The 26,114-nt window shown below is 39.5% G+C and overlaps 1 protein-coding gene across 1 annotated transcript; it reads right to left on the bottom strand.

The window, feature by feature from the left end:
• Positions 1-1,645: 1,645 nt before the first annotated feature.
• Positions 1,646-25,784, bottom strand: LMX1A (LIM homeobox transcription factor 1 alpha). The gene is made up of 6 exons (XM_039324013.1): positions 25,559-25,784; positions 18,972-19,138; positions 13,771-13,848; positions 11,404-11,473; positions 8,888-9,061; positions 1,646-1,830 (listed from the first exon to the last, which is right to left on the bottom strand). Exons 1-6 carry the CDS (start codon positions 25,731-25,733, stop codon positions 1,670-1,672), a joined length of 825 nt encoding a protein of 274 aa, XP_039179947.1. The 5' UTR covers positions 25,734-25,784; the 3' UTR covers positions 1,646-1,669.
• Between the last annotated feature and the right edge of the window lie 330 nt (positions 25,785-26,114).

Below are 26,114 nucleotides of genomic sequence, written 5' to 3'. Positions count from 1 at the left end.
TGATAATTTTGTTAAGTTTTTAGACACATTGGGGTAATAAAGAAAGTATTGATGAATAAGGTTCCAGAGGGATAGCAGTACCTGAATCTCCTTGGATCCTTGGCTCTCCAGTCTTTTTGTAATAACTATGGTGGCAGGTCAGAGATAGTTGCAAAGGAGAGTATGTTTTGATCATTCAGGTGAAATAAATATTACATTTCTCAATTAGTGACACACTCCATTATTCTGAAGTCAAAAGAATTAGTTTTGTGGTCTATGGAGTTCAGCTGATTCTGAACTCCGCAAGAAGATTTGGGCTTGCATATACATTTTGTCAATCCTCAATTTGTAATTGTCTTTTTCAAATTCACGTTCCTTTCTCTTATTAGATAATTACCAGCAGTAATGGAAGATAGTGGTTTGAAATCAGATGTAGCCCTTTATCAATAATAATAGTAAAATGTTAAGTTATCCGTGAAACTTAAATCCCCACAATATGAATATTCTGGAGTCTGAAAAATTTCCATTGCTTTGAAAATTGCACTGATTTAAACAGGACAACTCCTATACTGCTGGTTTACTGTAAGTCCTGCCTCACTTTCCTGTAGTGCTTCCTCACAGAAGGGAAGTCAAATCCCATTATAGAAAATGGCAATGCTCTTTTTGATTTTAATGAAGTTCCATTTTATGCATAAGTATTTATAATTACCCTGATATTTCTATTTAAAAATAAATTTTAAGAAATTGAAAGTATCAAATTGTCTCCAGATGAGACTGACAGGCTCTCAGCTTGCTCAATCTTCACAAAAATCCATTTTCCCATTCCATAAATTAACTGCAATTTCTTAAATATGATTCACACAGAAAATAAAGTTATTTTTGTTGTACAGTATAATTCTATTGTTAAGGATAAACTCGATGCAATATTAGGCAAGTTTGTGTCTTAAATATATAAGCACACATAATTTACCACCAAATTCATGTATTAAAAACTTAGTCACACATATTTTTTCTTCATGATAACTGTTTCACATATTAAAGTTCAAAAGCTTCAGTTTGCAATCTCTATACCTGCATGAACAAGCAATGAGTGTTGTTTTGAACACATTTTTAGCAGTACCTATTTATTTCGTTTTTGTTAATTTGTCATTTCTTGTGAAACTATTCACTTATTTATATACATTGTTTTTTTTCTTTTCCTTTGGCTTCAACAGTTATAATAAACCATGATACCAAAAAGTATTGTAAAATGATGAGTATGGAAAAGTATATACATTTGGGGAAGAATTTTTTACTTCATCAAAATTGGCAGTTTCATTTCAAACATTAAAAACAGGGAAATATCTTGCAGATACAGTCCCAACCGAAAATGTTGTTGTTTTGAAATTCACATTAGATACATCTTAACATCAAAAGAAAACATTATTTTGTTTTCTTCCATGCAGTGCTTTCTTCTATAAATTGACTTGTAAAGGGAAAACAATTCTGAAACTACTCTTTCAAATATTCCCGTTTTTCCTGAACTTTCCAAATGAGAAATGAATTTTAGAAAATTCAAGTATATGAAATATTCATGTGATTTTTGTATGCTGTGTTCTCCTGATGAAAAAAGTAGACCTCTTCCCATTTTTTCCTCCATATAACTTCTGCAATGAATCCAGCACTCTGTTTATTCATGACCTCAAATTCCTCAAGATGTAAAGTAGGAGCTATGCATTGAGTATAGATTGTCAATGGGGTTGCCCACTCTTGATTGTAAGGGCCCAGGTTCTGTAGTTTCCAAGAAACAGTTGCTCTGGTTGCCGAAGGAGGTATCATCACTATCCATCTCACAGAAAATGGGCTCAGAGCCTTCATAATAGACAAAGAAAAACCGTTAGTTGTAGCATCATCCTTCAAAAGAGACAAGTCATATTTGGAGCCACAAAAATTACTCAAATGCAACTCTACTCTGATACGATATCCATATATTTAAATAATAGATAGAAAAGTCATCAACCATTCTGAATATCATGGCTGCTAGATGTGAACTGCAAAATTCCAGCTGATCACTAAATGGTGGCAAAAACATATTTAAAACCCTAGTTTGCTGCTGATATATCTAGTGATCATCTGGAGTTTTGTAGTCTAGATCTGCTGGAGCTATTAGATACTAGATAAGATACTAGAACTGGCCTAGATACATACGAGATACATACTGTCAGAATCCATTTATATTTCATCTCTATCTATCTCCTCTGATTTAAAACTAAATCTCACCTTCCCCTGGATTCTGCCATACTCCCAAGGGGGAGGGGGGATATGCCTGCGGGGTTATGACTTTCACTTCCTCTATTCCCTACAATGTAACCTTTTGTTTATTGCCGCTGAGTCTGCTGGCCATTACAATGTAACAAATTGCCTCCTACACTATGCATCTCTCTGAAGTTTCTTCTCCTTAACCTGGCAGTTAGAAAAAAGGGGAGGAAAGAAATACAAACATCCAAAACCTGTCTTATTTCTCTGGTCTCAAAAGGAGGTGTGAAGAGCTGTGGAACATCGTACTACAAACGGAGCCAGACCAATGTTATCTTCCCTTTCCCATGATTGACTTAACACCTGGGGATTGGCCGGTCTGAACCGTCCGGATGAACTATGGGGTGGGGTTTGCTTAGGGACTCTTTAAAGCAGACATGTCAAACACAAGGCCCGCAGGCCAGATGCAGCCCGCCAAGGTCCCAAATTTGGCCCCTGGAGCTGTTCCAGAAATAGCAAGGGACCGGCCCCCACTGCCCCAGCCCTGGCCCACCCCAACCTGGCTGGGCGCCTCCCAGCGCACGTACATGAAATGTTGAGCACTCGGAGGCTGGTGGTGCACAGTAGCAGCTGCAGCTCATTTGCCTTACCCTGCCCCACTTGTCCTGGCCTTGCCCCACCCCTCCCGGCCTCGTCCATCATGCCCGGCCATGCCCCGTTTTACTGGGTCTCTCCTTGTCCGACTCTGCTTTGCCAGGCCTCGTCTCACTATGCCTGGCTCCACTTTGCTGGGCCAGGCACCAAAGTGCCACTGAAAACAGCAGAGTGTCAAGCCCTGCGAGGCTGACTGGTATGGAGACCTAGGAATGCTGCTCAATACCCCAACCAGTTAACAATTCCTACCAGCTACAGTGCTAAGCTGGTGTGTGAGCGAACGGAACTGCAGAGCATTGCTAGCCTCGACGTGGTGTGCTGTAGTGGCTGTGAGAGACCAACGCCTCCAATAGCGTCATCGCTGTGTGCCTCGTCGGCCGACGCTTCCAATGACGTCATCACTGTGTGCCTCGCTGGGCCGACAATCAACGAGCGAGGGGAGGCCATGGGCGAACATCCAAGGAGGCATTAGAAGGACTGAATTGACCAGCGGGGATGGGGTTAAGGGTTACGAGGCCGGATGGTGGTTTGGTGGGTGTGGGAGGATATTACCTGGGGTGTGGCAGGTCCGAGGTCTATGTAAAGCACTGGGAGTAAGCCATTCCCAGTGCTGACTTTGTTCTCTACAGCTGTGATTAAAACCACCATTTGTCTATCGTTCCTGTTTGCCGGCATTTCTATTAAACATCGTGCCAGGACGACTTGACACAGAGTCTGTATGCGCACCTGCCTTGCCCAGGTCAGCCAAGCTCTCCACAGTGCGCTACAACTGATCCAAGGCATGGAAAGCAAAGGCTGTCGGGTGAGCTTGTAGCAGGTGAACACACAGACTCTTCTTTTTTCAACAGCCCTTCTTGCCGCTGGGGCTGCTGCTTGCCTTCCTCCACACTAGTGCTTCCATGCCCCGCTCACCAGCCTGGTCTCACAGCCTGCAAGGCTTTTCTTTCACTGGCATCACCCCACCCCCGAATGGGAAAGCCACGGCCAGCGGCTTCCTTACTGAGTGTGGAGATGACAGAATGGGAACTTTAGGCTTCTGCCTGCCAGTGTGCGATAGGAGATTGCAGGGGCTTTCGGGGGGGGGGACATGGCAGGTGAATAGCAGCGGCTTGCGGTTTCTGGCATGGGGATGTTGGAAGCAAAACTGCCCTTTGGGCAGGCATAGAGTCAATCCCGGCATGGAGGCAATGGAGGGGAGGGTGAACTAAAAGGGAAGGCACTGCTCCACACTTTTTTTTAAGCTGCCAGAGGCTCCAGACAGAGGTTTCCCATTTTGACCCCTTCCTCTATCGTTTCCTCTTGCTCCATGGCTCTCAGCTCACCTCTCCCAGAACTTGCACATATGTTGAGGAGAGGGTCTCACCTCCTGCAACCCCACACTGTGACATTGAAGAGTAAAAGAATGGGAGAGGCAAGAAAAGCTGTGATGGGAGCTTCTTGCAGCCTTCCACAGGGCTGGGGGCAGGAGCTGAGGGGGGCAGGGCACGATGCAATTGGTAGCATGTTGAGAAAAAGAAACAAGTACTCCCAAAAAAACAGATTTCATTAATTTGCAGCCTTCCATCACAGAAGGTCTCCGTTGAGGGTGCGGGGCTGCAAGGGGTGAGAGACACACACACACCTTCATGTGCACTCACACACACAAACACTGTGGGTCTGGGAGAGGTGAGCTAAGCCATGCAGAGGCAATGATGGGGGGGAAGCCTTTGCCCACCGCTGGCTGCCTGCTGGCACCTCTGACTGGAACCTCTGGCAGCTTAAAAAAAAGCAAGGAAAGAAGGGAAAGAAGGGAAGGAAGGAAGGAAGGAAGGAAGGAAGGAAGGAAGGAAGGAAGGAAGGAAGGAAGGAAGGAAGGAAGGAAGGAAGGAAGGAGTCAGGGAGGGAGGGAGGGAAGGAGAGGCAATTCAGTTGGAAATGCCCCAGTTCAAAGGAGAAAGCTGTTTTGTGTTCTGTTTTGTCACAGACAGAACTTTGTTGGCAATCCAAGTTAACATTGGTATTCTTGAATTGTGAGCTCTTAAGAAAATATCCCCTCCTTATATGTTGCAAACAGCCATTTCCAGTGGGGAAAGCAGGACAAAGCAGAGTGGGGAAAATATTTTCCTTTGGTATATTTCCACTCTGAATTAGACCAAGGCAGGCTCCTTAAAGGAGAGCCCTTTTAAGAATTATGTATTAATAGAAAAACAATTAACCTACCTCTGCTCATAAAAGATAAAGCTGTTCCACATAAAAAAACAGAGGAACTCTTATTAACTATCACAGCCACCATTTTGACAGTTTTGCTGTACTGTTGTCTGTGGACACCCCCACTAAAAGCAAGCATGGGATAAACTGAGCTTGGTTTGTTCTCAGTTTTTTAGGTGGCCACAAACTGCTAGGAAAAGTAGCATTTGATCACAAGGCAAGAAGGCATCGAGAAATGTTTCCCCTTTTGCATTTGAGCATCCAAGAAGGGATAGGAAAGGAGAAAGGGAAAGAGGAAAGACAAAGAAAAAAGAAAAGAGGGGAAGGAAGAAGAAAGAAAGAAGAAAGAGGGAAGGAAAAAGAAGAAAAGGGAAGAAGGAAGGAAGGAAGGAAGGAAGGAAGGAAGGAAGGAAGGAAGGAAGGAAGGAAGGAAGGAAGGAAGGAAGGAAGAAGGGGATTACAATGAGAGGGGGGGGGTCTGAGGGAAATGCTGCCTTAGCACTTGGCCACCAGCAGCCTTCTGCCCTTTTGCCATCCCCTTGTCTCCTCCTCCTTTTCTCTTCTGGTGGTCTCCCATCCTATTACTGAGGATACTTTAGTTACAAAGCCAGGTTTCTTCACATGGTGAGGGAGTGGGCCTCCCTCTGACTCACATACTTTGCCCTCCCACACACATCATGAGCAACGTGGCCAAGGAGAGCAAGAACAGCAGCAGCAGCTTCGAGGAGGAGGAGGTAAGCACAACAGGACACCCCCTTAAGACAGCAGGGCTGGGCTGGGCTAGGCTGTGGGGTCCCAGTGACCTGGGAGCTCAACCAGGCTGGATCCCCCCAGCCCCGCCTGGACCACACAAGTGCCCCCAACACAAGCGATGTTGAGCTGGTCATGCCTACCTCAACCACGTCCCCCCAAGATCAACCACAACCCTGATGTGGCCATCAGTGAAATTGAGTTGACACTCCTGCTTTAAAGTATTGATCTGTAAAGAATCCCTCAGATACTGTCTATTATGCCTGCTATCAACTACTCTTAATAAAAGTTCCTTTTGGAATAAATTGTTTCCAAGAGTTCTGCTTTCTTAAGATGGATTGAAGTGGGTCCTTACATTAGATAGGATCTGCAGTAATAGTCAACCTGGAAGGGAGACCCTTACCGGGAGACTTTGCAAAAAAATACAATATCAGACGACGAGGCAGGGAAGGGAGAAAACTCCGTAGAAAGGAAGCCTTCCCCCTGATCGGGATCCCGCCAGCTATTGGGATCCGAGACATCATACTCTTCAGGAAAAGAAGTGGTGGAAATGCACGACCACAAACCTCAGTGGTCAATGGGCATTGCAAGAAAGATGAGTGGGAAAAGAGATCAAGAAAGGTAACCATGAGACGAGGCAGCCACAAACCCAAATGGAAGCAAGAGATGGAGAAACCCCTGCATGTTAGCGAAGAGGAAGGTATTTGTGCACAGCACTCAAACTGGATCCTAGAGAAAGCTATTGACCTGATGAAAAGAACCCTCAGCTCTCTAGGAGAGGAGAAACCTGAACTCCACAGCCGCACCAGCACCTGGAGCTGCAGCTGGAGAGACACTGAGGGGGAATCGGAACCTGTAGTCCCGGGGATGTCTGCTGAAACAGCAGCTACCACTTCAGCAGCCCCCACTCCCCACCGACACGCAGATGGCGATCAGGATGGGAGACAATACCGTCGGCGGTGAAGAGACCGATCCATCCAAAGATTCCTGCCACTGGACGCGAAATTCAGGGGGGAGCCACCATGCTTGGGGTTCTTCCTAACCCAAGTCCTCAGCTACATGGAAGAATACGGATGGGACATCGCCAGTGATAAAGCCAGTATCCATATCGTGCAATCCGTTCTGGACGGGGCAGCCACAGATTGGATGGTGAACCTGCATAATTTCAACACCCCAGAGCTCAAAGACTTCAACTGCTTCATGTCCTCTCTGAGAAGGCGCTTCGATGACCCCCTGGCTGAGAGAATCAAGATGGTGAGGCAGGGCAGACGCCTGGTAGCCGAATATACGCAAGAATTCCAGGCCATTGCCAACAAGCTGGCCAGAAGACATCCTCCTTAGCAATTTCAAAGACCACTTAAACTACGACCTGTATGATGCTTGCCTGCCTCAATGAATGATACATCTTGGCAGAGGAAGCAGAGGAAGCAGAGATCAACCTACTGAAGAGGCACCACCAAGAAAAACCATGGGGCCACTCGCCTCCTAAGCCAACGCACGAGCCAGTGAAACCACCGGCTATGGCCAAGAAGTCAACAGGCTGTTTCAAATGCAGGAGAGAGGGGCATTGTGCCGTAGAATGCCACTCGAAAGCCCCTCAGCGGAACCCAGACCGATCACCAGCCAGGAAATCACGGAAGTCCCAGCCAAGCCAAAAGAACCCGCCATGAGGGCGATAGAGGCTGTGGAGTCCCCAATCCCTACCAAGCATGGGGAAGGAACTCCAGCCTACACAGCAGGGGCGTTGGACACCTTGGACGACAGCTCGGAGGTCAAACCCCATTGCACCCGTCCTCAAGACAGTGACTATATTAGCTCCCTCCATGCCCAAAGCTATCAAAATGAAAGCATTAATCGACTCTGGCTGCACCTGCTGCCTCATTAGCCTAACGCTAGTGGGGAACTTGGGCATTCCAGTGAGGAGGCTGAAACAACCAATCTCATTTGGCCAGTTAGATGGATCCATAGCGGGGGGGGGGGGGTGGGGTGCCAGCTACCCTAGCCACTTTACCAGTCCACCTATCCCTGGTGAACCATGAGGAAGGCATAATATTTGTCATGACCCCAGGCACAGAATGCCCAGTGATCCTAGGGCTGGAATGGTTAAAGAAATGGTTTATATATTTACAACAAAAAGAAAGATTTAAACTAGACAAAAAGAGCTATGGGTTTGGTTCTATTAAAAATTAATGCGAAACCCTGTTGTGTGATAGTGATGAACATATTATTGCTAGGGTCTACAAAACATTACTGAGTTTGAATTTGGAAAGTGAATATGTAAAGCATTGTATGATTCAATGGACAAGAAACTTTGGACATAATGTAATGCTTGAACAATGGAAGAATACGTGAACAAAAGGTTTAAAATTTACATTAAATTACAATTTAAAATAACATTTTTATAAGATGATGTATTGTTGGTATTTAACATCAGATAAGCTATCAAAAATGTATAAAGTTATTTCAAATGAATGTTGGAAATGCAAATATAAAGAAGGGACTTTTTATCATTTATGCCAGATATGTGATAAAGCAAAGAAATATTGGAGATTCTCAAAGTGAATATAAAGATAAAACTAGAAATTTTTCTCTTGGATTTCATGAAAAAAGACTTGGAAAATATTTTTGGAACTTTGATGTTATATATGTTGACAGCAGCAAGATTACTTTATGCACAAAAATGGAAGGATGCTTCAGTCTCCACAATGGATGGATGGTTACAAAAGTTGATGGAGTTAGCAGAGATGGCTAAATTGACTGCTTTGATGAAAGAAAAAAAAACAAGTATTTTTGTTTCTACTTGGAAACCGTTTCTGGACTTTGTGCTTGAGATAGAAAAAAAGGAAACTTTGATTTTGGGTTTTACTGATTAGATCGATCTGTTGTTACAGAAATGGGTAGTTTATACTATTATGCAAAAATAAAAAATTGAGGTTCAATGCTATTTCTTATTCTACTGCACCAAAGGGAGTTGGAAGTCAATGCCTTTTCTTTCTTTTCCCCTCTTCTCTACACATTTCTCTTCCCTTTTTCCTCCTCTACTTTCCATATTATATGCTTTTGTATTTTTTTCAGTTCTTACCATAAGGGTGCATGTGGTCCCCTGGCATCTGTGGGGGAGTAAGTCCTTGCTGGAAGGAGTCTGAGTTATAGACACTATGATCAATAACCAACATCTGTTGTGAGGTTGGTTGCAGTGTGGTGTATGAATTCATAATTCCTTCAAAATTAGTGCTGTTGCCATTGCTTGTCTGAGCTGGAAGACAAGGAAGAATGAAAGAATAATATTTTTTATCTCACCTTTAATTTTGATCAACATGAGGTGGTGTACATATCTAATATTCCCATTTCCTGTATTCTACACAACAGGGATTACTATAAGTACTGCCTTGAGCTCCTGAAGTAAAAATAAAACATATATCTACAAGTATAGCTGTGTACTATAGGCCACTCATTCAAGAAAACATAGATAAACTCTTTGTTAAGAAATTCCAAAGGACTGGAAGGGAGTTGATGTGGTACCAATCTACAAAAAGAGGAAAAAATGGATCCGGAAAATTATAGGATAATCAGTGTGACATCTGAGAAAATCCTGGGGAAAACAATCAAATGGAGAATTAGTGAGCATCTAAAAGCAAACAAGGTGATTATGAAAAGCCAGCATGGGTTTGTTAAAAGCCAATCATACCAGACAAATCTTATTGCCTTTTTTTGATAAAGTTATTAGTAGATCAGCAAAATGTTGTGGACATAGTATACTTGGACTTCAGCAAGGCATTTGACAAAGTAGACCACAACCTATTTCTTGGTAAGATACAACAATGTGGGATAGACAATACAACCACCAGAAGGATTCATAATTGGCTGATCAACTACATTCAGTGGGTAATCGTCAATAGAACTACATTTACATGGAGGAAGCATGCAATAGGGTACCTCAAGTTCAGTTTTAGGTCCAGTACACTTCAACATCTTCATAAATGATCTAGATGAAGGGATAGAAGGGGAACTTATCAAATTTGCATATGACACCAAGCTCGGGAGAATTGCTAACACTTTGGAAGTTAGGCTCAAGATCCAGAAGGACCCTGACAGACTTAAACACTGGGCCCTAAGTAACAAGATGCAGCTCAGTGGTGGAAAAAGTAAGGTCCTGCATTGAGGCAGGAAAAAACAAATGCATGGATACAGAATCAGTGGTACCTGGGGAAAGAGATCTAAGTGTCCTACTGGACTACCACTTAAGTATGAGCCAGCAATGTGCTGTACCTGCCAAAAAAGTCAATGCAGTCCTAGGCTGCCATCAACTTAACTGTGATTTCTGTATTCTACATACTCGTCTATGACCAAATAAAGATTTGATGATGATGATGATGATGACGACAACAAGAAGTGATAGTACTGCTTTACACTACACTGTTGAGACAACACTTGGAATACTTCATCCAGTTCTGGTCACCACGATCCAAAAAAGATGTTGAGATCCTGGGAAATGTGCAGAGAAGAGCAACAACAATGACAAAGGGTCTGAAGGCTAAATCATATGATAAATGGTTGAGGGAGCTGGGTATGTCTAGTCTATCAAAGAGATAAATAGGGGATAACTATACTTGAGGGACTGTAACAAAGAAGAGGGGATTGACATATTTCTCTAAGGCACCAGAGAGCAGGATAAGAAGTAATGGGTAGAAACTTGATAAAGAGAAATCCAACCTAGAAGTAAGGAGAAATTGTCTGACAGAGGTTTCAAAAATAGATTGGAAAAACATTTGACTGGGATGGTATAAGGCTCCTGCCTTGAGCAGGGGTTGACTAGAAGACCTCCACTCTCCCTTCCAGCCCTATGCTCCTATGAATGATAAAACACTCATTATGACTTACGACTGGTCCTCATGCTTACTATCATCACAGCATCCCCACAGCATCAAAATTTGGGCACCTGGCAATCGGCATGCATTTATGACAATTGCAGTATCCCAGGGTCATGTCATCACCATCTATGACTTTCCCAGCTGGCTTATGAGAAGCAAAGTCAATGGAGGAAGCCAGATTTGCTTAATGACTATGTGATTCATTAACAACTGTAGTGACTTACTTAACAAACATAGCAAAAAAAGGTCATAAAATTGGGCATCATTCACTTAACACCTATTTTCCTTAGCAACAAAAAAATGTGATTGTAAGTCAAATACATGAATAAATATTTTCCCAAGCAAGGAAAGCAAATTGCGTATGTATCTGTGTGTATATGAAAGGGAAAACGAGTATGGAGGTATGTATATTTCTAGGCATGTATTTTCAGGTTTACATATCCACAATAGCCAAATCTTCTCCCTTCAGGCTACAGTTGTCCTACCTGTTTTTTTGTGGCTCCAGTACAGTTGCCTGGCTTTGGCTGAAATAGGTTAATCAAGCACTGAAATATATACAAAATCTGAATTTGTAAGAAGAAACAGTTGGAATATATTTTCCTTTCTTGATTAATAACCACTGTACTTTCACTGTAAAAAAATTACATCCTTTCAGAATGGCAGCAGGTGGTGCATTTTCAAGAGAGAGAGTTTCCATGTCAAAACAAAATTAGAGACCAAATCTTACCTGCAGTGAATCTTTGTGTGTTTTGCTGATCTTGCTGTTGCTGTTGTTGTCGCCTTGCTAATTTCTTCATCTGTGAGTAAAGTAGGAAGAAAATTCAGAACAACATAATAATTCTCCTTGGTTATCTTGAATAGTAGAATAACCTTAGAAAAAAAATGATTGATGAGTAAACAACTTAAATGATTCCTGCTGATGCTACTATGGTACTCTGATACCCTTCATCTGTTGAATTCTGTGAAGGATATATTGGGAGAAGCTCACAAGCTTCTTACACTTATAAAATGATGAGAAATTCCTGCTTCATGTTTATTCAATTACCTTTACCTTTCTACATAGAGATAGCCCTCACGTATTGACCACTTGTTCAGCAACTATTCAAAGTTATGACAGCACTGAATGAAAGTACTTACAACATTCTCAAAGTTCCAACTGCTGCAGTACCCCACAATCATGGGACCATAATTCGGATTCATTACCTTCTATGCCAGTTTCCCATAAGCAAAGTCAATTGGGAAGCCAGCAGGGAAAATCACAAATTGCTCTGTAAGTCTTACATCCTATCTTCCAGTGCACCACATCACACATTCTTTCTCTGGGCTTCCCTGCACTCACATATATCAACCTGCAACAATCCCCTCCCTCAACTCACATGTGGCCTCTGCTGTGCCTCCTAGGGCTCCCCCCATCCCCCCACCCCCATGGCACCCCTGTGCTCCTTACTTGGACTCCTTATGGTTACAATGGTAACTGAGGCTACCTGAATTGACCTTTCTAAGTGATTACAGTCACATGACACTACAATTTATGACTGCATCCCAATTGTCGCTGTAATTTGAGTACTACCTGTACTCATAGCTCTGCTCTTGCCTATAGCTGCTGTTCATTTTTTGTACTCATCCAGCTCCCCTCTCTTTATATTAATATAGTACAAAAGAAATAATTTCAGTCTGACTGAATAAACTCTTATGTAGCTTTGTCCAAAAAGCTAATGGAAATATAAATTCCCCATGACACCCTTACTATGTATGCTCCTTGTACTATCTTAGATAATTTCCTGTACTAAAGAATATAGGAAACAAACATTTACACACCCAGTTTATTTTCTGTAGAAATATCAGTCTTATAAATTTTCAAAATTTAACTTAAAAATCCCACTGAAAGTTTTAAAATTTATATACCAGGTTCATAAGCTACTTTTACATACAAATGCACTATTTTCAAGTTTTTAGCTGGAGCCTCTTCTGTGTTATACATTACCCTCCCCCTCAAATCTCTTAAAAAGAGTGCCAGTTTGGTCTAATGCTGAAGGCACCAGGTCAGAAACTGGAAGAGCATCACTTCTTGTCCTGTTTTAGTCATGGTGACTTTGGCCCAGCCACTTTCTCTAAGTCCAACTCACCTCACAAGGCGATGTTGTGGAGAAAATAGGAGGAAGGGGTATTAGGTACGTTCACTGCCTTGAGTTATTTACAAAAATAATAAAGGCAGGATTTTAATAATATAAAGAATATTTTTCATTCATCAAAACTTCCTAGTTCCTGCCCTACTTCTTTTTAAACTCTAGAGGTTTCATAGCTATGGACACATCTGGGGTGTAAACAATTTTCATATAAATTGCTAAAGAAATTTTGACAAGGGGAATGGTGAAAAGATTTATTTCCTCCTTGTATAAAGTTGAAGATGCCTTTTTCATAAAATCCTTTTGAAAAAAATCCTATTTCTTAGTTGCAATTTCCATATGTTGTATGTTGTCTGATTACTTTTGCCACCAAAAATTGGAAATCTAGAAGGGGGGAATTTCCTCAAATAGGAAACATTTCTCTGGTGCAAAGCAAACCAACCAAAAACTTATTAATATGAAAACTTTGAACATATTTGACATAAAATTAGGAAAGAATTCATATGTCATCAAATTCTTCCAAGAAATAAATATTTCCTTAGGTAGGGAAAGCATTGCAAAAGTTGCACTGACTAGAAAGATTTTATTTAAAAACAATCCTTAAAATTATAGCACCAGGTATTCTTTTTAGCAGTATTTACTAATACTCTTTTTAGAGCTAGAAAAACATTTCATTAAAATTTGACAAAAAGAAGATAGATAAAAAGATAGAATAAATGAGTTTACATAAAGGCGTTAGTAACTTTATGCCATTGTTTTGAGAATGTTGAAATTTAATGTTTTTCTTGTGCACATTAAATATTCTGCATGTTATGGTAGCTGAATTGTCAGTCTGTGCAATATATATTGGAACTCTAGTCCATTAACTCCTATTTCTGGCGTTACTGGGGGAAGGGTATACACGGCTGATGTAGATATGCACTCCTCTCCTAGCAAATATCATATTTAATTATTAATGTAATTATTACCTTAGCTCTTTGATTCTGGAACCAGACCTGTACAACTCGAACACTAAGACCTGTCTCAGCTGCTAATGTTTCTCTTACCTTTAGGAAATGCAGAACATGTAAATTATATTCAGTATCATACAGACAAATGATCAGCAAAATGTAAAATGTTTACATAACATTTTCAACTTTCAACATGTCCCAGTATTTCAAATTTCCAAATATATTGCAAGATCTCTCAAAATATGAATGGCAAGAATGTTTTATAAACCTGTGCTAACTTTAAGTTTCAAAAATAAATTTAAAAACTCCATAATGCAACAGTTCTATTTAATTGATAACCCATTACTTCAGATCTCTAGCTATCTAGGTGATTTTTAGGGGTTCTGAAAAATATATATTACTGCCGCAAAGTAACTGTTATCTATAGTCTAGAAAAACATAAGCTATGACTGATGGATCCCATTCTGATTAGTGGATCAGCATTTGCCCTAAACAAAATATTTTTTCCTGATTTTTTTTTTCTAGAGAGAGATGGGAAAATGGGGCTGAATCTTAGTGTTTGGCATAAGAATACTTAGATTTTTTTAAAAAAAAATCTGTTTTTGAAGTTTTTAATGGTTCTTAGGCCTTATTTGTTCTGGAATTGGATTTTCTTCAAGTCAACATTGAGTCAATAGCCTTCTGATGGTGAAGAGACTGGCCCTTGAATTGGGATTTTCGATGTGCTCAGCATGTTCCCACCAGGGAAGATGAGGCCCAGTTCATTCTGGTGCTGGAAACTTACTCAAAATCCTGCTACAGTTGACTAGAATGAATCATGCTGGAAGGGAAGCTGGTGCCTGGAACATATGGGTAAGCAGAAACTCTTTATGATGTTGTAGTGAAGAGACAGGGTAGTGAGTTCTGAATTGGTTGGGGATAAAATATCAGACTTGTCTGAACATTGCAGCTACCTGACCATTAAACACACCTAATGGCTTCTGTCCACAGATTCCACTCTGGATAACATTTTCCATTTGGCTGCTCGCAGAGCATCCCTACTGGACTGCTCATGTGAATCATGCCTGAAAGATTAAGATCTTTGACTAGTTCGCTATTGCAGACTAGAATCTATGATTTAGTATTATTCCAACAAGTAATACTGATGGAATTAAGGGCTAGAAAATATGTTAAAGATTTATAGGATAATATATGGGCATCTTTTCAAAGAATCTGACTTTCCTGTCTCTGCTGAATGCAGAAGCAGTGTGGGAGCCTACTGTGAGTGATGGTGGGATCAACTGTGAGTTGTTGAGGGTCTTTCAGTTGCATGATTAGCAGAAATTGGGGCAGAAGGGATGGGAGGTGACAGAGGGGATAGGGCAAGCAGTTCCATCTGAATGGTGATCAGCAGAGAGAGATATGAGAGGGAGCTGGCAGTAGACTATACACAGGGAAGACAGAGTCAATATTTAATATTCATTTCACCTTCCAGTTCCTAAAAGTGCTTTTTCAAAAAGACAACTGGACTGTTTTTTCCTTGAGGAAGAAGAAGAAGATGCTTTGCTCTTCTTCTTCAAAGCTTTATCAGTTATGATGGTAGGAGATGGAAGAAAAGGTTCTGACAGGATGGTGCAGGGGAGATGGAAGGATTGTATTTCTTTGCAGTCATCTGGTTGTTAGCACTCTCTCTGAGAGACATTGAGGCCACTTGAGGGTTTATCTGTGCCCTCAGGATCACCTGAATCAGAGTGATTTGATGAAGGCCCAGTTAGAAATGTCTGCTACAAGACAGTAGTCTGCCTGACTACTACCTATTTTAAATACAATGAAGGTTTCTACAGAAAAAAACACAGCTGTGCCATGGGTTCACCTGTGCTTCCCATTGTGGCCAATCTCTACATGGAAAAGATACAAACCAAAGTGCTAAAATCCTTCACAGGATTTTCACTCACTCACTGGTATAGGTATAGGGATGATATTTGGGTCAAGATTAAACACAGGAAGTAGAAGCCTTCACTAAAAACACATCAACTCTGTGGACAGATATATTAAGTTCACATGAGAAAATGTTAAAGAAAACAGCCTGGCTTTCCTAGACTGTGCAGTGCACATTAAAGAAGACAGAAGCCTTAACTTTGAAATTTACAGAAAACCCACACACATGTCAGTATTTACATTTTGATTCTCACCACCCACAGTAGGACAATATGGGACTGATCAGAACCCTACACCACCAGGCTGAAAGTTTACTCACCAGTAAAGGGGAAAAAGAAAAAGAACTGAATCACATCAAGGAATCCCTCAGTTATCCTCAGTTATATGTGGTTATCCTAAATGGGCCTTCATCAAATCTAAAAAAAAAAAAAAAAAGGCCCAGCAGGAGCTCCTTCATCACAGACAAATGAAGCAACATTGTCATTCCACACAATGTAGGAATATTTGAAAAGCTTAGAAGGATTTTCAACCAACACAACATAATTGTATACTTTAAACCCAAGAACACATAAGGGCAGAAACTTATCTACCCCAAGGATAAAACATCCAGACACAGACTGAGTAATGGGATATATGCAGTACAACGCAGTGAGACATATGCAGATCTGTTCATTGTTAAAACAAAACAACCATTTCACAAGTGCATGGCACAACATCAAACCCATCAATACATGATTAAATGGTCCATCTGCATTTGAAAGACAAAGGTCACTCTTTTGAAGATAGCAAAGTCCACATTTTGGATAGAGAAGACCATTGCTTTGAATGAGGGGTAAAAAGAGTCCATCTATATTAAAATTGAACAGCCCTCTTTCAACAGAGGGGTAGGAATACGACATCACTTATTTCTAGGCTACAACGAAGTCCTTTCAGCAGTTCAAAAAAGATTCCACTATCATTTGCACTCTGATTCAGGTGACTCTGACGGCACAGATAAACCTTCAAGTAGCCTCAACGGCTCCCAGAAAGAGTGCTAACAACCAGATGACTGCAAAGAAATACAATCTTCCATCCCCCACCACCATCCTGTCAGAACCTATCCTTCCATCTCCCTACCATTATAACTGATGAAGTTTCTTGGATGAGAAGTGAAATATTTTCTTCTTCCCCCTCAAGGAAAAAAAAGAGTCCAGTTGCCTTTTTGAAAAAGCACCTTTGAGATAACTATGATTTGGATGACTGAGAATCTCCATAAACATTTTCTCCCAGTTCCTAGTATCATCCTGTTGCCAGTCATTAGATCTACAGTCGTCCTGGTCTGGTGCTGTTAAATTCCAGGTTGTTGTTTAATAAGGCTCCTCTCATCCATTACCGTACAATGGATAAGGCAACTTACTGCCATATATGACTGAAATCTGAGTGGCTTGTATGGGTGTGATAAGAGGAGGGGACACCTCCTATTATCACACCCATACAAGCCACTCAGATTTCAGTCATATATGGCAGTAAATTTGCCCACTGAATTTAGGCTTTAGCAAGCTACAAACCAAGAGTGTGGGGTAAGGTGGCAGCTACTTGTGGCTTTCAGAAGCTCTGTACTATAGATAACCAGATGGGACATTCTAGTTGAAGATGGACTCTAGGGGTAGATGGGTTTGCTGCTACTGAACTGGTCTCTCTGCTGCACAGCAATTTTCCTGACTAAGTCACATGACTGTTGCTAAATTGGCAGCGGAGTCTCAAAGACTGATGTTTTTGGAAACTACACCCTCATGTAGTGTAGAGTCTAGTGTGATTCATTCATTGGCCTGACCCAAATTATTCAGAACTCAGTGAACACAAATGGTCATATGCTTGATCTGTTTGGTTTTTGTTGTTGTTGTTGTTTTGTCTCAGGATAATTTCAATATGTTCTAAAGTAAAGGTCAATTGTTATGGTCAGGTTGCTCTCCAATTGCTTTTCAGCTTATGGACAGCCACTCCTTCAGCGGGGAAAGTGAAGCTATTTGATTGGTCTGCCCTAGACCAATGGGTTGGATAGGTTTCAGAAGGAGTTTGGAGGTTCTCTTCTGAATCTGGTGAGCAGCATTGATGTATGATAAGGACCTTGGACTTCATTGCTCCTGCACAGCTCTTAACTTTTCTGAGGAGCTTTGAGAGATAAAATGACAGAAGAGAGACCTAGTTCACTGTTGGAGGAAGATGAATTAATCTGACTGAGTTAGGAACTCATATTAGAGACTACATCATGGCAGTAATAGTGGCAAAACGTAATTAGTTTTCCATCAGATCATGTCTACAGAGGGCAGCTATTTAGTATATTCTAGGCATTTGCTCATAAAGTTGCTCATACTCTGACTGAGATGGCTCATACTCTGACTGTTAAATATTAAGACCCAGCCTTGCTTGGTTTACCTTGAAAATATGACTCCTGGCTGAAGGATCCAACCTCCCTTACACTACTTGAAGGACCCTGAATAGGTTGAGAGTTGGAGTGCCTATCTGCTGAAGTGGAGGCTCTTAGCAGATAACAACATGTTGTGTGAATGTGGAGAGATGCAGACCCTGGCCCATCTGCTGGTATGTTGACTACTGCCAGAAACATGTATCAGTAATGACTTATTTTTGGTCAGTGACAAAGCCAAGAAGATGGCTTCATTCTGGCAATTTAAAGTTTGATCTAGACACAGAAGAAGAGATTCCTGAGGAGGTAGAGAGATTCTTTGAGACTGTCAGTAAGGCCAATTATTAGATCCATGCCCATCCTGCTTAGTTAAGGCCTCCCAAGAGGTGATTTATGGTTGGATCCATCATTCTTGAGAGACAGGTGGTTTAATCTCCTTGAAGACAGTGGTGCATCCCCTTCTCAAGAAGCCATCATTAGATCTATTTTAATCCAGTCTCCAATATTTCTAGGTAATGTTGAGGAAAAAGCAGATAGAGTTCCAGATGATTGTTAAAGAATTAGTTATTCTATTTATCTAAATAGAAAATCTAAACCAATTTCAGTTGGGTTTCACATTAGTATGGAAGAGCACTTACTGCATTTTTAATGGGTTTTCATGGAGACAGGACAGAAGCAGTGTATTAGATTTAATTGCACGTTGCCCAGAGTCTGTGACCCTTATAAATTAAATTAGAAATATAAAGAAATATTTTCTTTGGTCCACAATATGCATGAGTTATGGAAACATGAATCTCTGTAAATATCTTGGGATACAAAGACCTTAGTTACTAAAAACTGCCAACCATAATTGTTCCTACATATAAGATTCCAATCTCTTCTAATTATTAAAATGTACCTTCCTACATGGCTTAGAAGATACTTCGAATGATGCTTTAAATGCTCGGCGTTGCTGTGTGGTTAGGATTGTCCGGGGCCGCTTGGGCCGTTTATGATCCCTGATCTCCTCAGATACTTTCCCAGTCTCTTCCATTTTGCAGAAGCTTGCTTCATCATCACATTTACCTTATAATATGAAAACATCCCATTGCAGTAAAATTCACAAATTGTTATAATTAAAATATTTAGCTTGAAAATGTTGCACAAAAACTTTATTAAATGAACACAGATGTAATTTGGGAAGCTCCTTCCAATAAAGTGTTGTGCAGTACTATGTGTACATGTTGTCATGCACCTGCCTCATAGGATTGCTGTTGTGAGGAAAACAGGAGGAGGAAATAATATTAGGCATATTTACTGTCTTATAAATCACTTTGTATTATGACTGATGTCTAAATTCAGAGAATGTAGTTTTAAACAAACACATGACACATTCAAATTTTAATTCCAACTTGAAATCTAAATTGGATACCTTGCAGTGTACCATGTTAATACCACTTTATGTCTATGTAGTCAAAGTCTACATAGAATCAAAAATACCATCGTAAAAATGATAGAATATATGAAACATTGGCATAATGATATTGTTCTAATTTAAAAAATAGCTTTTTCCTGAATTAAAAGAAGCTTCTCAGATATTTTGCATGTCTGTTTGTTATTTACCAGGATGTGTTTTCAGACATTCAATTTATTTTGAATGCAAAAACAGAACAACATGAGGCAACTGAAGTAAAAGGAATTAGTGGTTTTTCTCTTCCAGTTCTTGATCTTGAAGTATTACATGGCAGCCCTGCCAAGAACAGCTGGATTTGGTAAATGAAGGTAAATGAGAATTTAAAATTAAGTTGCATGTTATGTTAAACACACAGGGTGCAGTGGCTCTTCTAATCTGAATTTAGAAATGTACAAGCATGTGGAAACTTTAAAAGAAAAGGATTTGCACTGAAATCCCTTTTAAAAAACCCCAATGCAAGGCAGGGAGAATTTTCTGAAGCAAATGGCTGTAGGTAGGAAGTTCATCCTAACCTATTTGCATACAGTTATCTCATTTAGGGTCATTTAGTTTTTTTAACTCTTGCAACTATTTACAGTTTTGTAAATGTGTTTTGAGGGCTTATCCTGGATATGTAGCTGTTTTATTACAATTACAATTGGTACCAGATTTTAAAGTAGAACAAATAAACACTTATCCTCAGTATTCTAAAAAATAGGACTTTATTCCTGCCGTATTTCTTTTGTCCAAACTTGTTACCCCGCAGCTGTGTTGATTTGGAATTCCACCACTCCCAACAAGCTGGGGGATTGTTGAAAACTGGAAAATGGAAGATTGAGGAAGACTAATTCAGAGAATTAGAGTGATAAAATATTTCCCTCCTCTAACTGCATTTGAAGCATGAAACATAAAAAGCTTTAAAATGACTGTGGAAAAATAGTGCAGAGAAGGCTGAGGGAAGAAAGAAAAGTAGCTTCAACACCACCGAACACCTGCTCATCAAATCCCCCCAAATAGTGAAAAGTTGATTCTGCTTTAACATGGCAATGCCTTTAATTAACTCTGCCTTTCAAGCCCTCCACAGACAGGATAGGAATTAATTAATCTTTAAAACTCCTCATGTCACATGGGAAAGGATGACAGGCAGTGTATATTGTCTGCACTGACCTCTGGGCAACCTCAAGACACAACAGGAGAAAGCAATGAAATACTGGATTCATGAAAAAAATCTTTAGTTTGAGAGAATTAGGGGAAGGAGAGATGTTAGTACCTTTTTAATTGGAAAGAAGGCGCTTCTTTCACAGGCCTCTGTTTACTTAGGCTTGGCCACTGGGGGTCAGAGGAGAGAATCACTGAACGAGGGGCTTTACAGATTATGGACAACATATGGTTTCAAGTATTTTGTGCTTTATCTTCATTTTCTCACAAAGATGGTCGTGAGTTTTCATGCTGCTACTTGATCCCCTGGATTTCTAAATGGGATTGTAAAGAAAGATGCTGACCAAGCAGGAATTTGCTGTCATATCATAGCCTGGTGAAGCTGATTAAACGTCCTGGAGAAGGTCTTTTTCTTTCTTGCAGACATGTGCATTCCTACTTTGTTTTGAGTTACAGACCACTTCTGCTGCTAAGCTAAATGTGCTTGCAACAGAATGTACAACAAATTAGGACAAACCTTGGAGATGCTTGGCCTCACACAGGAATCTAGAAAACTCCAAGAGGCTTTCCATTTAGAACCTTAGTTCTTTAGGATTTGTTAAATTATACGCAAATAATTCCGAAATCAAGTGGGGTATTTTTAAGTAAAGAAATCAGCAATGATGACATACATTGGAACAAAAGATATTATACAAATTCAAATCAAAATTCTATCTAGTAGACTGATCTTTGTGATGAGAGAATTCCTAGTGAACCTGGGAACAACAGAGATCAATGGTTGTTTATATTATAGTAACAATATTGTTTCTGAACACAAGCACAAAGATGAGAGACCCCCTGATCAATTATTGTCAAAATCTTTTTTTATTATTTGCATTGATTATTTGCATTGATATTATTTGCATTGATATTGTCAATACCTTTTTTATTATTTGCAAAATCAAATCTGAATAGATTTTATATAAAATGGCAAAGTAATGGATAAGACAGCGGTTTCATTAAGAAAATCCTTTACCTAATATAAACAGGAATATTAATGCTGGCCCTAAAGACCAATGCAGTGGTAAGATGTTAGAGTGAACAAGTAGGATGCAATAGTATTCTCCTATTCAGTGATGTCAAGAGATGGCTTGGTACAATTGTATACAAGCTTTTAAAGTAATTTTTGCAAACTAGGTTACTAGCAACTGAAAGAGCCTCAGCTGGTACTAGGAAAAAGTCTTTGTATTTATTCATTGAATATTTATTATTTTTAATCTATTTTATTACTTTATTTTTATAGTCAGAAAACTACATTTTTTTTCCAGAAGATGGCAGCATTTTGCTGATTCTGTTTTACATGGGACTATTATTTTCAAAAATGTATTCCTGTTAAAACTGGAATTTCCAAAGTAAGCAATACAACACAACTCATCTAAAAACAGGAATCCATAGTTACTCTTTTGTTAAAATGATTCCAGCTTTGCTGAAAAGTTTCTATTGGTTACAAGACCCAGTGTTTACTTTGCAGCTCTTTAAAAAAGAACATGCATCTTCTTATCTCCTCCTGGTCTCCCCGTCACCTCTTAAGATCCTGAACCATAGCCAGAATTCTAACATAGGGGTGAGGTAGGAAACTCAAAAGCATCACAGGCAATAATAGGAGATGCAGATAATGGGCCTGGCCAGTCTCTGGCATCAAGTCCAATAGTTAATAACACCTGAACAGGAAAGCAACTCTAAATCAGATTCTTCTTTCATGGGATTGAAATATTTCACACAAACATCTCAAGCATTTCCAAAGTTACTTGCAAATCTGTCAATATGGAATTAACAGTGAGGTAATGGGGTGATACTTCCAGACTCATAAGTCTTTTCCTTCCTTCTTTGCTCCATAGAAAAGAATAAGTTACCCAGTGGAAAAAGGGCACAATGATTCAGATAAGTACTCATCAGAAAAGTACCAGACTAGTCCAAGAATCTAAAGAACAATTTGTACAATAAGACTGAACTTCCTTTTCCCTTTGGCTCAGTGTTTTTTGCTCTTGAGGTTTGTGTGTATATGTAAGAATTATGTCCTAAAGACAAGCAAAGTTATAATAAGAAGCCATCACGAGACTATAAACACCTACTAAGCTTGGACTTTTAATCTCAAGAGCTAGTGGGAGAGAAAGAAAAAATTGACTTTTGATTAGTCTGGCTAGGAGAGACCTTTAAGCTATTTTCAGGGAGATTGAACACTTTGAACATTGTGGATTATAACCTTGCCTGACTGACAAATTTTGGATGCCTGAGATAAAGGATCACTATAAAATATTGCTTTTGGGACTAGACCTGTATTCTGGAATCTATTGGATTATAAAGGCTACATATAAAGACCAGAAAGCTAGAGGAAACTTTGTTCTACTCTTACTGAGACTGGTGATATTAGAGGATCTCCAGGAATGATGCCTCAAGAAAAAACAAACACCTTTCAGAAGGAAATACACTCTACACTACAACTAACTCACCAAACAATTGTTGCATACAAAGAGAACATAAAAAGAAATCATAATGAGACTAAAAATAATTTAGATAATATAAATGAGCAAATCTCCAAATTAAATCTACAACTAGAAAGTTCCCAGACAACACTACAAAGTATGAACAAACAAACCAGAGATCAGAAGATGAAGCAGAGGAAATGGACCTAGAGATGGAAGAGATGAAAGAAGGGAAATATAAACCACCATACACAAATAAAATACTACAAGACTTACTCATAACAATGAAAATGCAAAAAACCCTTTACCCTTTAAGTCTGCAAGTTGCACCTGATGACAAGGAAGAAGATTTTGGGGAATGGAACAGGGGAAATGTTACAATTTGGGAGACAAAGGATGAGGGGAGAAATTGAGGGAGAAGGAAGGTGGGAGTTGCTTAAGGAACATAAATGGGCGGAATTCCTCTCCCAAAAAATACTCTACCTAAATTGTCTTCCTCATGCTAAGCAACTTTCATAAAAATAGAAAGAAAATGCCTGGGCAATTTGATTGCCTTGGCTTGGAAAGCTACTTGGCAAAGAAAGAAAGCGAGAGTTAGATTTAAAAAATAGAAGATTTGACCTATTAGAGGGGGCATCATATGTTTAAATATTTGTTTGAATATGGTTAAAAGAATGGATGACCCTTAGATATAATTAGACTTTTACAATGAAAGATATGATTTAGAATTAAGATAGCATGTTTTTTTTCTTTTGATATGGGAAATATGAAAATAAGAGGAGGATTGGTATGAATAAAATTTTTAGCCATATAAATGTAATTAATATTGAGAAAATCATAACTGACAAAGATACTTTAAATATTGATAGGAAATCAAACTTTAAGAAGAACACGAAAAACAGGATAATGATTTATGAATTGATATTATTGTTATTTGTATAATATTAGTAAAATATGATGAAGATGTTTATATGTAACTTTGTATACACCAATAATACCAAAAATTGTAATTGTGTAATAAGGGCAAAATGGAAAAATATGGGGAAGAAAGTAGGATCAGGAAAAAAATACTGGATTATGCAGTACTGAATAGATTTATATTGAATAAATTAATGTTAAATATGCGAACCCAAAAAATGTGTTGTTTACTAAGCTTTAAAGTTTGTAATTCTTAAAAATTAATAAAACTTTTAAAAAAAGAAAAGAAGTACTAGGAATGGAATGACAGCGATTGTCCAATATCTAAGGGGCTTCCACAAAGAAGAGGGGGTCAACCTATTCTCCAAAGCACCTGAAAGCAGGACAAGAAGCAATGGATGGAAATTAATCATCAAATGAGGAGAAATTTTCTGACAGTGAGAACAATCAGTCAGTGAAATGGCTTGCCTTCAGACCTTGTCAGTGCTCCATCATTGGAGATTTTTAAGAAGAGATTGGACAGCCACTTGTCTGAAATGTTATAGGGTCTCCTGCTTGAGAAGGGGGTAGAACTAGAAGACTCTAAGGTCTCTTCCAACTCTGTTATTATTTCTTTTTCACAAGTTCAAACCAGCTTGTGATGACTTCCATTCATCTTATCCAAAATCAGGTGACTGGCCCAAAATTACATTGTGAGCTTTCATGTTTGAGCACAAAAGTGAGCCTAGTCTCCAAAATCATTGTCCAATTTTGTAACTGCTATACCAACTAGCCATGTAAACTTGATGTTTACATATTTTGCTAATTACAAAAACTGAAGATGATCTTGAGAGGTGGTAAGGAACAAAAAAGCAATCAAAAAGGTTATTTCAGCTATCTCTGGTAACTTCTTTCCCTCTAGAAATATGATCTCAAGGAACTGATGTCTTGCTTATAAGATCAGAGCTAAGAGCAAAAATTCTGACAAACTACACAAGTAGTATATGCTGGCATTAACAGAAAGAAAAAAAAAGGTGCGAATGTTATTTGCTTTATTACCAGCCACATCTGGATCCATTGTAGAATGTTTGGAATTATTCATGGATTAAGCAGATAAAGAATTAATCATAGTTTAATTTTAATCACACCTTAGGAATGAAAACCAGTTAGATGACTTTGAGCCAATCCTTCTCTCTCAGCCCAAGCTACTTTACAGGGTTGCAGTGGGAAAGTAGGAGGATGAAGGAGTATTAGGTATGTTTGCTGCCTTGAGCTATTTATATAAAAAATAAGGTGGAATAAAATAAATAAATGTTATTCCTTGGGTTTATTACTTTTAAGTATTGCTGCCTTTCCTCAAACTATTGGAATAATATGAACATCTTAATAAAGCATACTTTTATATTGTGGTGAGCTCTTTAACCTCAGGGACAGCTATTTCTGGAAAATATTAAAACTTTATAAATATCATAATACTAAGAAGAAATGTTGCTGCCTCATCAATGGCTTCCAGCAAAATAAATGGTTCTGCCTTACCAGAATCCGATGGAGCTGGGCTTCCAATGCTGAGCCTTTCACGTTCCTTCTCATAGTCATTCCTGCACAGCAGTTGGCTATCCTTAAGGACAAATTCATCTCCCTTCTGAAGCTGTTTCTCACAGACACAACAGCAGAAGCAGCCTACATGGTACACACTTTTCTGAGCTCGCATAACAAACTCACTGGGTGTAATTGCTTCCAAACAATTGTTGCACTTCACTGCAAAAATCCTGTCACATAAAAAGTAAAAAGCAGATAGGTCAGAATTGTTCCTAGATTATGTTGATCACTTAGGCAATCTGTTGGGAGCCTGGTCTTGATGGCTTCTACTGCAATTGTAGTATATTTACAGTGGTAAGCCCTCCTTGCATTGGCAATGAAATACGTACAGGAAGTGTTTGAATTTCCATTTTGTTGTTTGGGAAATTATTGGCATTCCTAATATATACATGTTCTGGTAACATCTTTTTTCTTCCATACCCTTCTGAATCATGACATTGCCTACATCTCATCCGCAACCCTTTCCTGGGACAGCCCAAAGTTCTCCTTTACA

Source organism: Crotalus tigris, unplaced genomic scaffold (genome assembly GCF_016545835.1).
Source record: "Crotalus tigris isolate CLP2741 ecotype Arizona unplaced genomic scaffold, ASM1654583v1 scf7180000024291.2576520, whole genome shotgun sequence".
Classification (NCBI taxonomy): Eukaryota; Metazoa; Chordata; class Lepidosauria; order Squamata; family Viperidae; genus Crotalus; species Crotalus tigris.
This window is presented reverse-complemented; position numbering and strand designations above follow the sequence as displayed.

Bases quoted from the DNA above. Each gene is read 5' to 3' on its own strand.
- LMX1A (XM_039324013.1), bottom strand. From the start codon at position 25,733: ATGCGAGCTCAGAAAAGTGTGTACCATGTAGGCTGCTTCTGCTGTTGT. The intron at 19,139-25,558 runs GTAAGGCAGAAC...TCATATTATAAG, and splicing joins CCCAGCTCCATCGGATTCTG to GTAAATGTGATGATGAAGCA. The intron at 11,474-13,770 runs GTAATAATTACA...CTTTACTCACAG, and splicing joins TCCAGAATCAAAGAGCTAAG to ATGAAGAAATTAGCAAGGCG.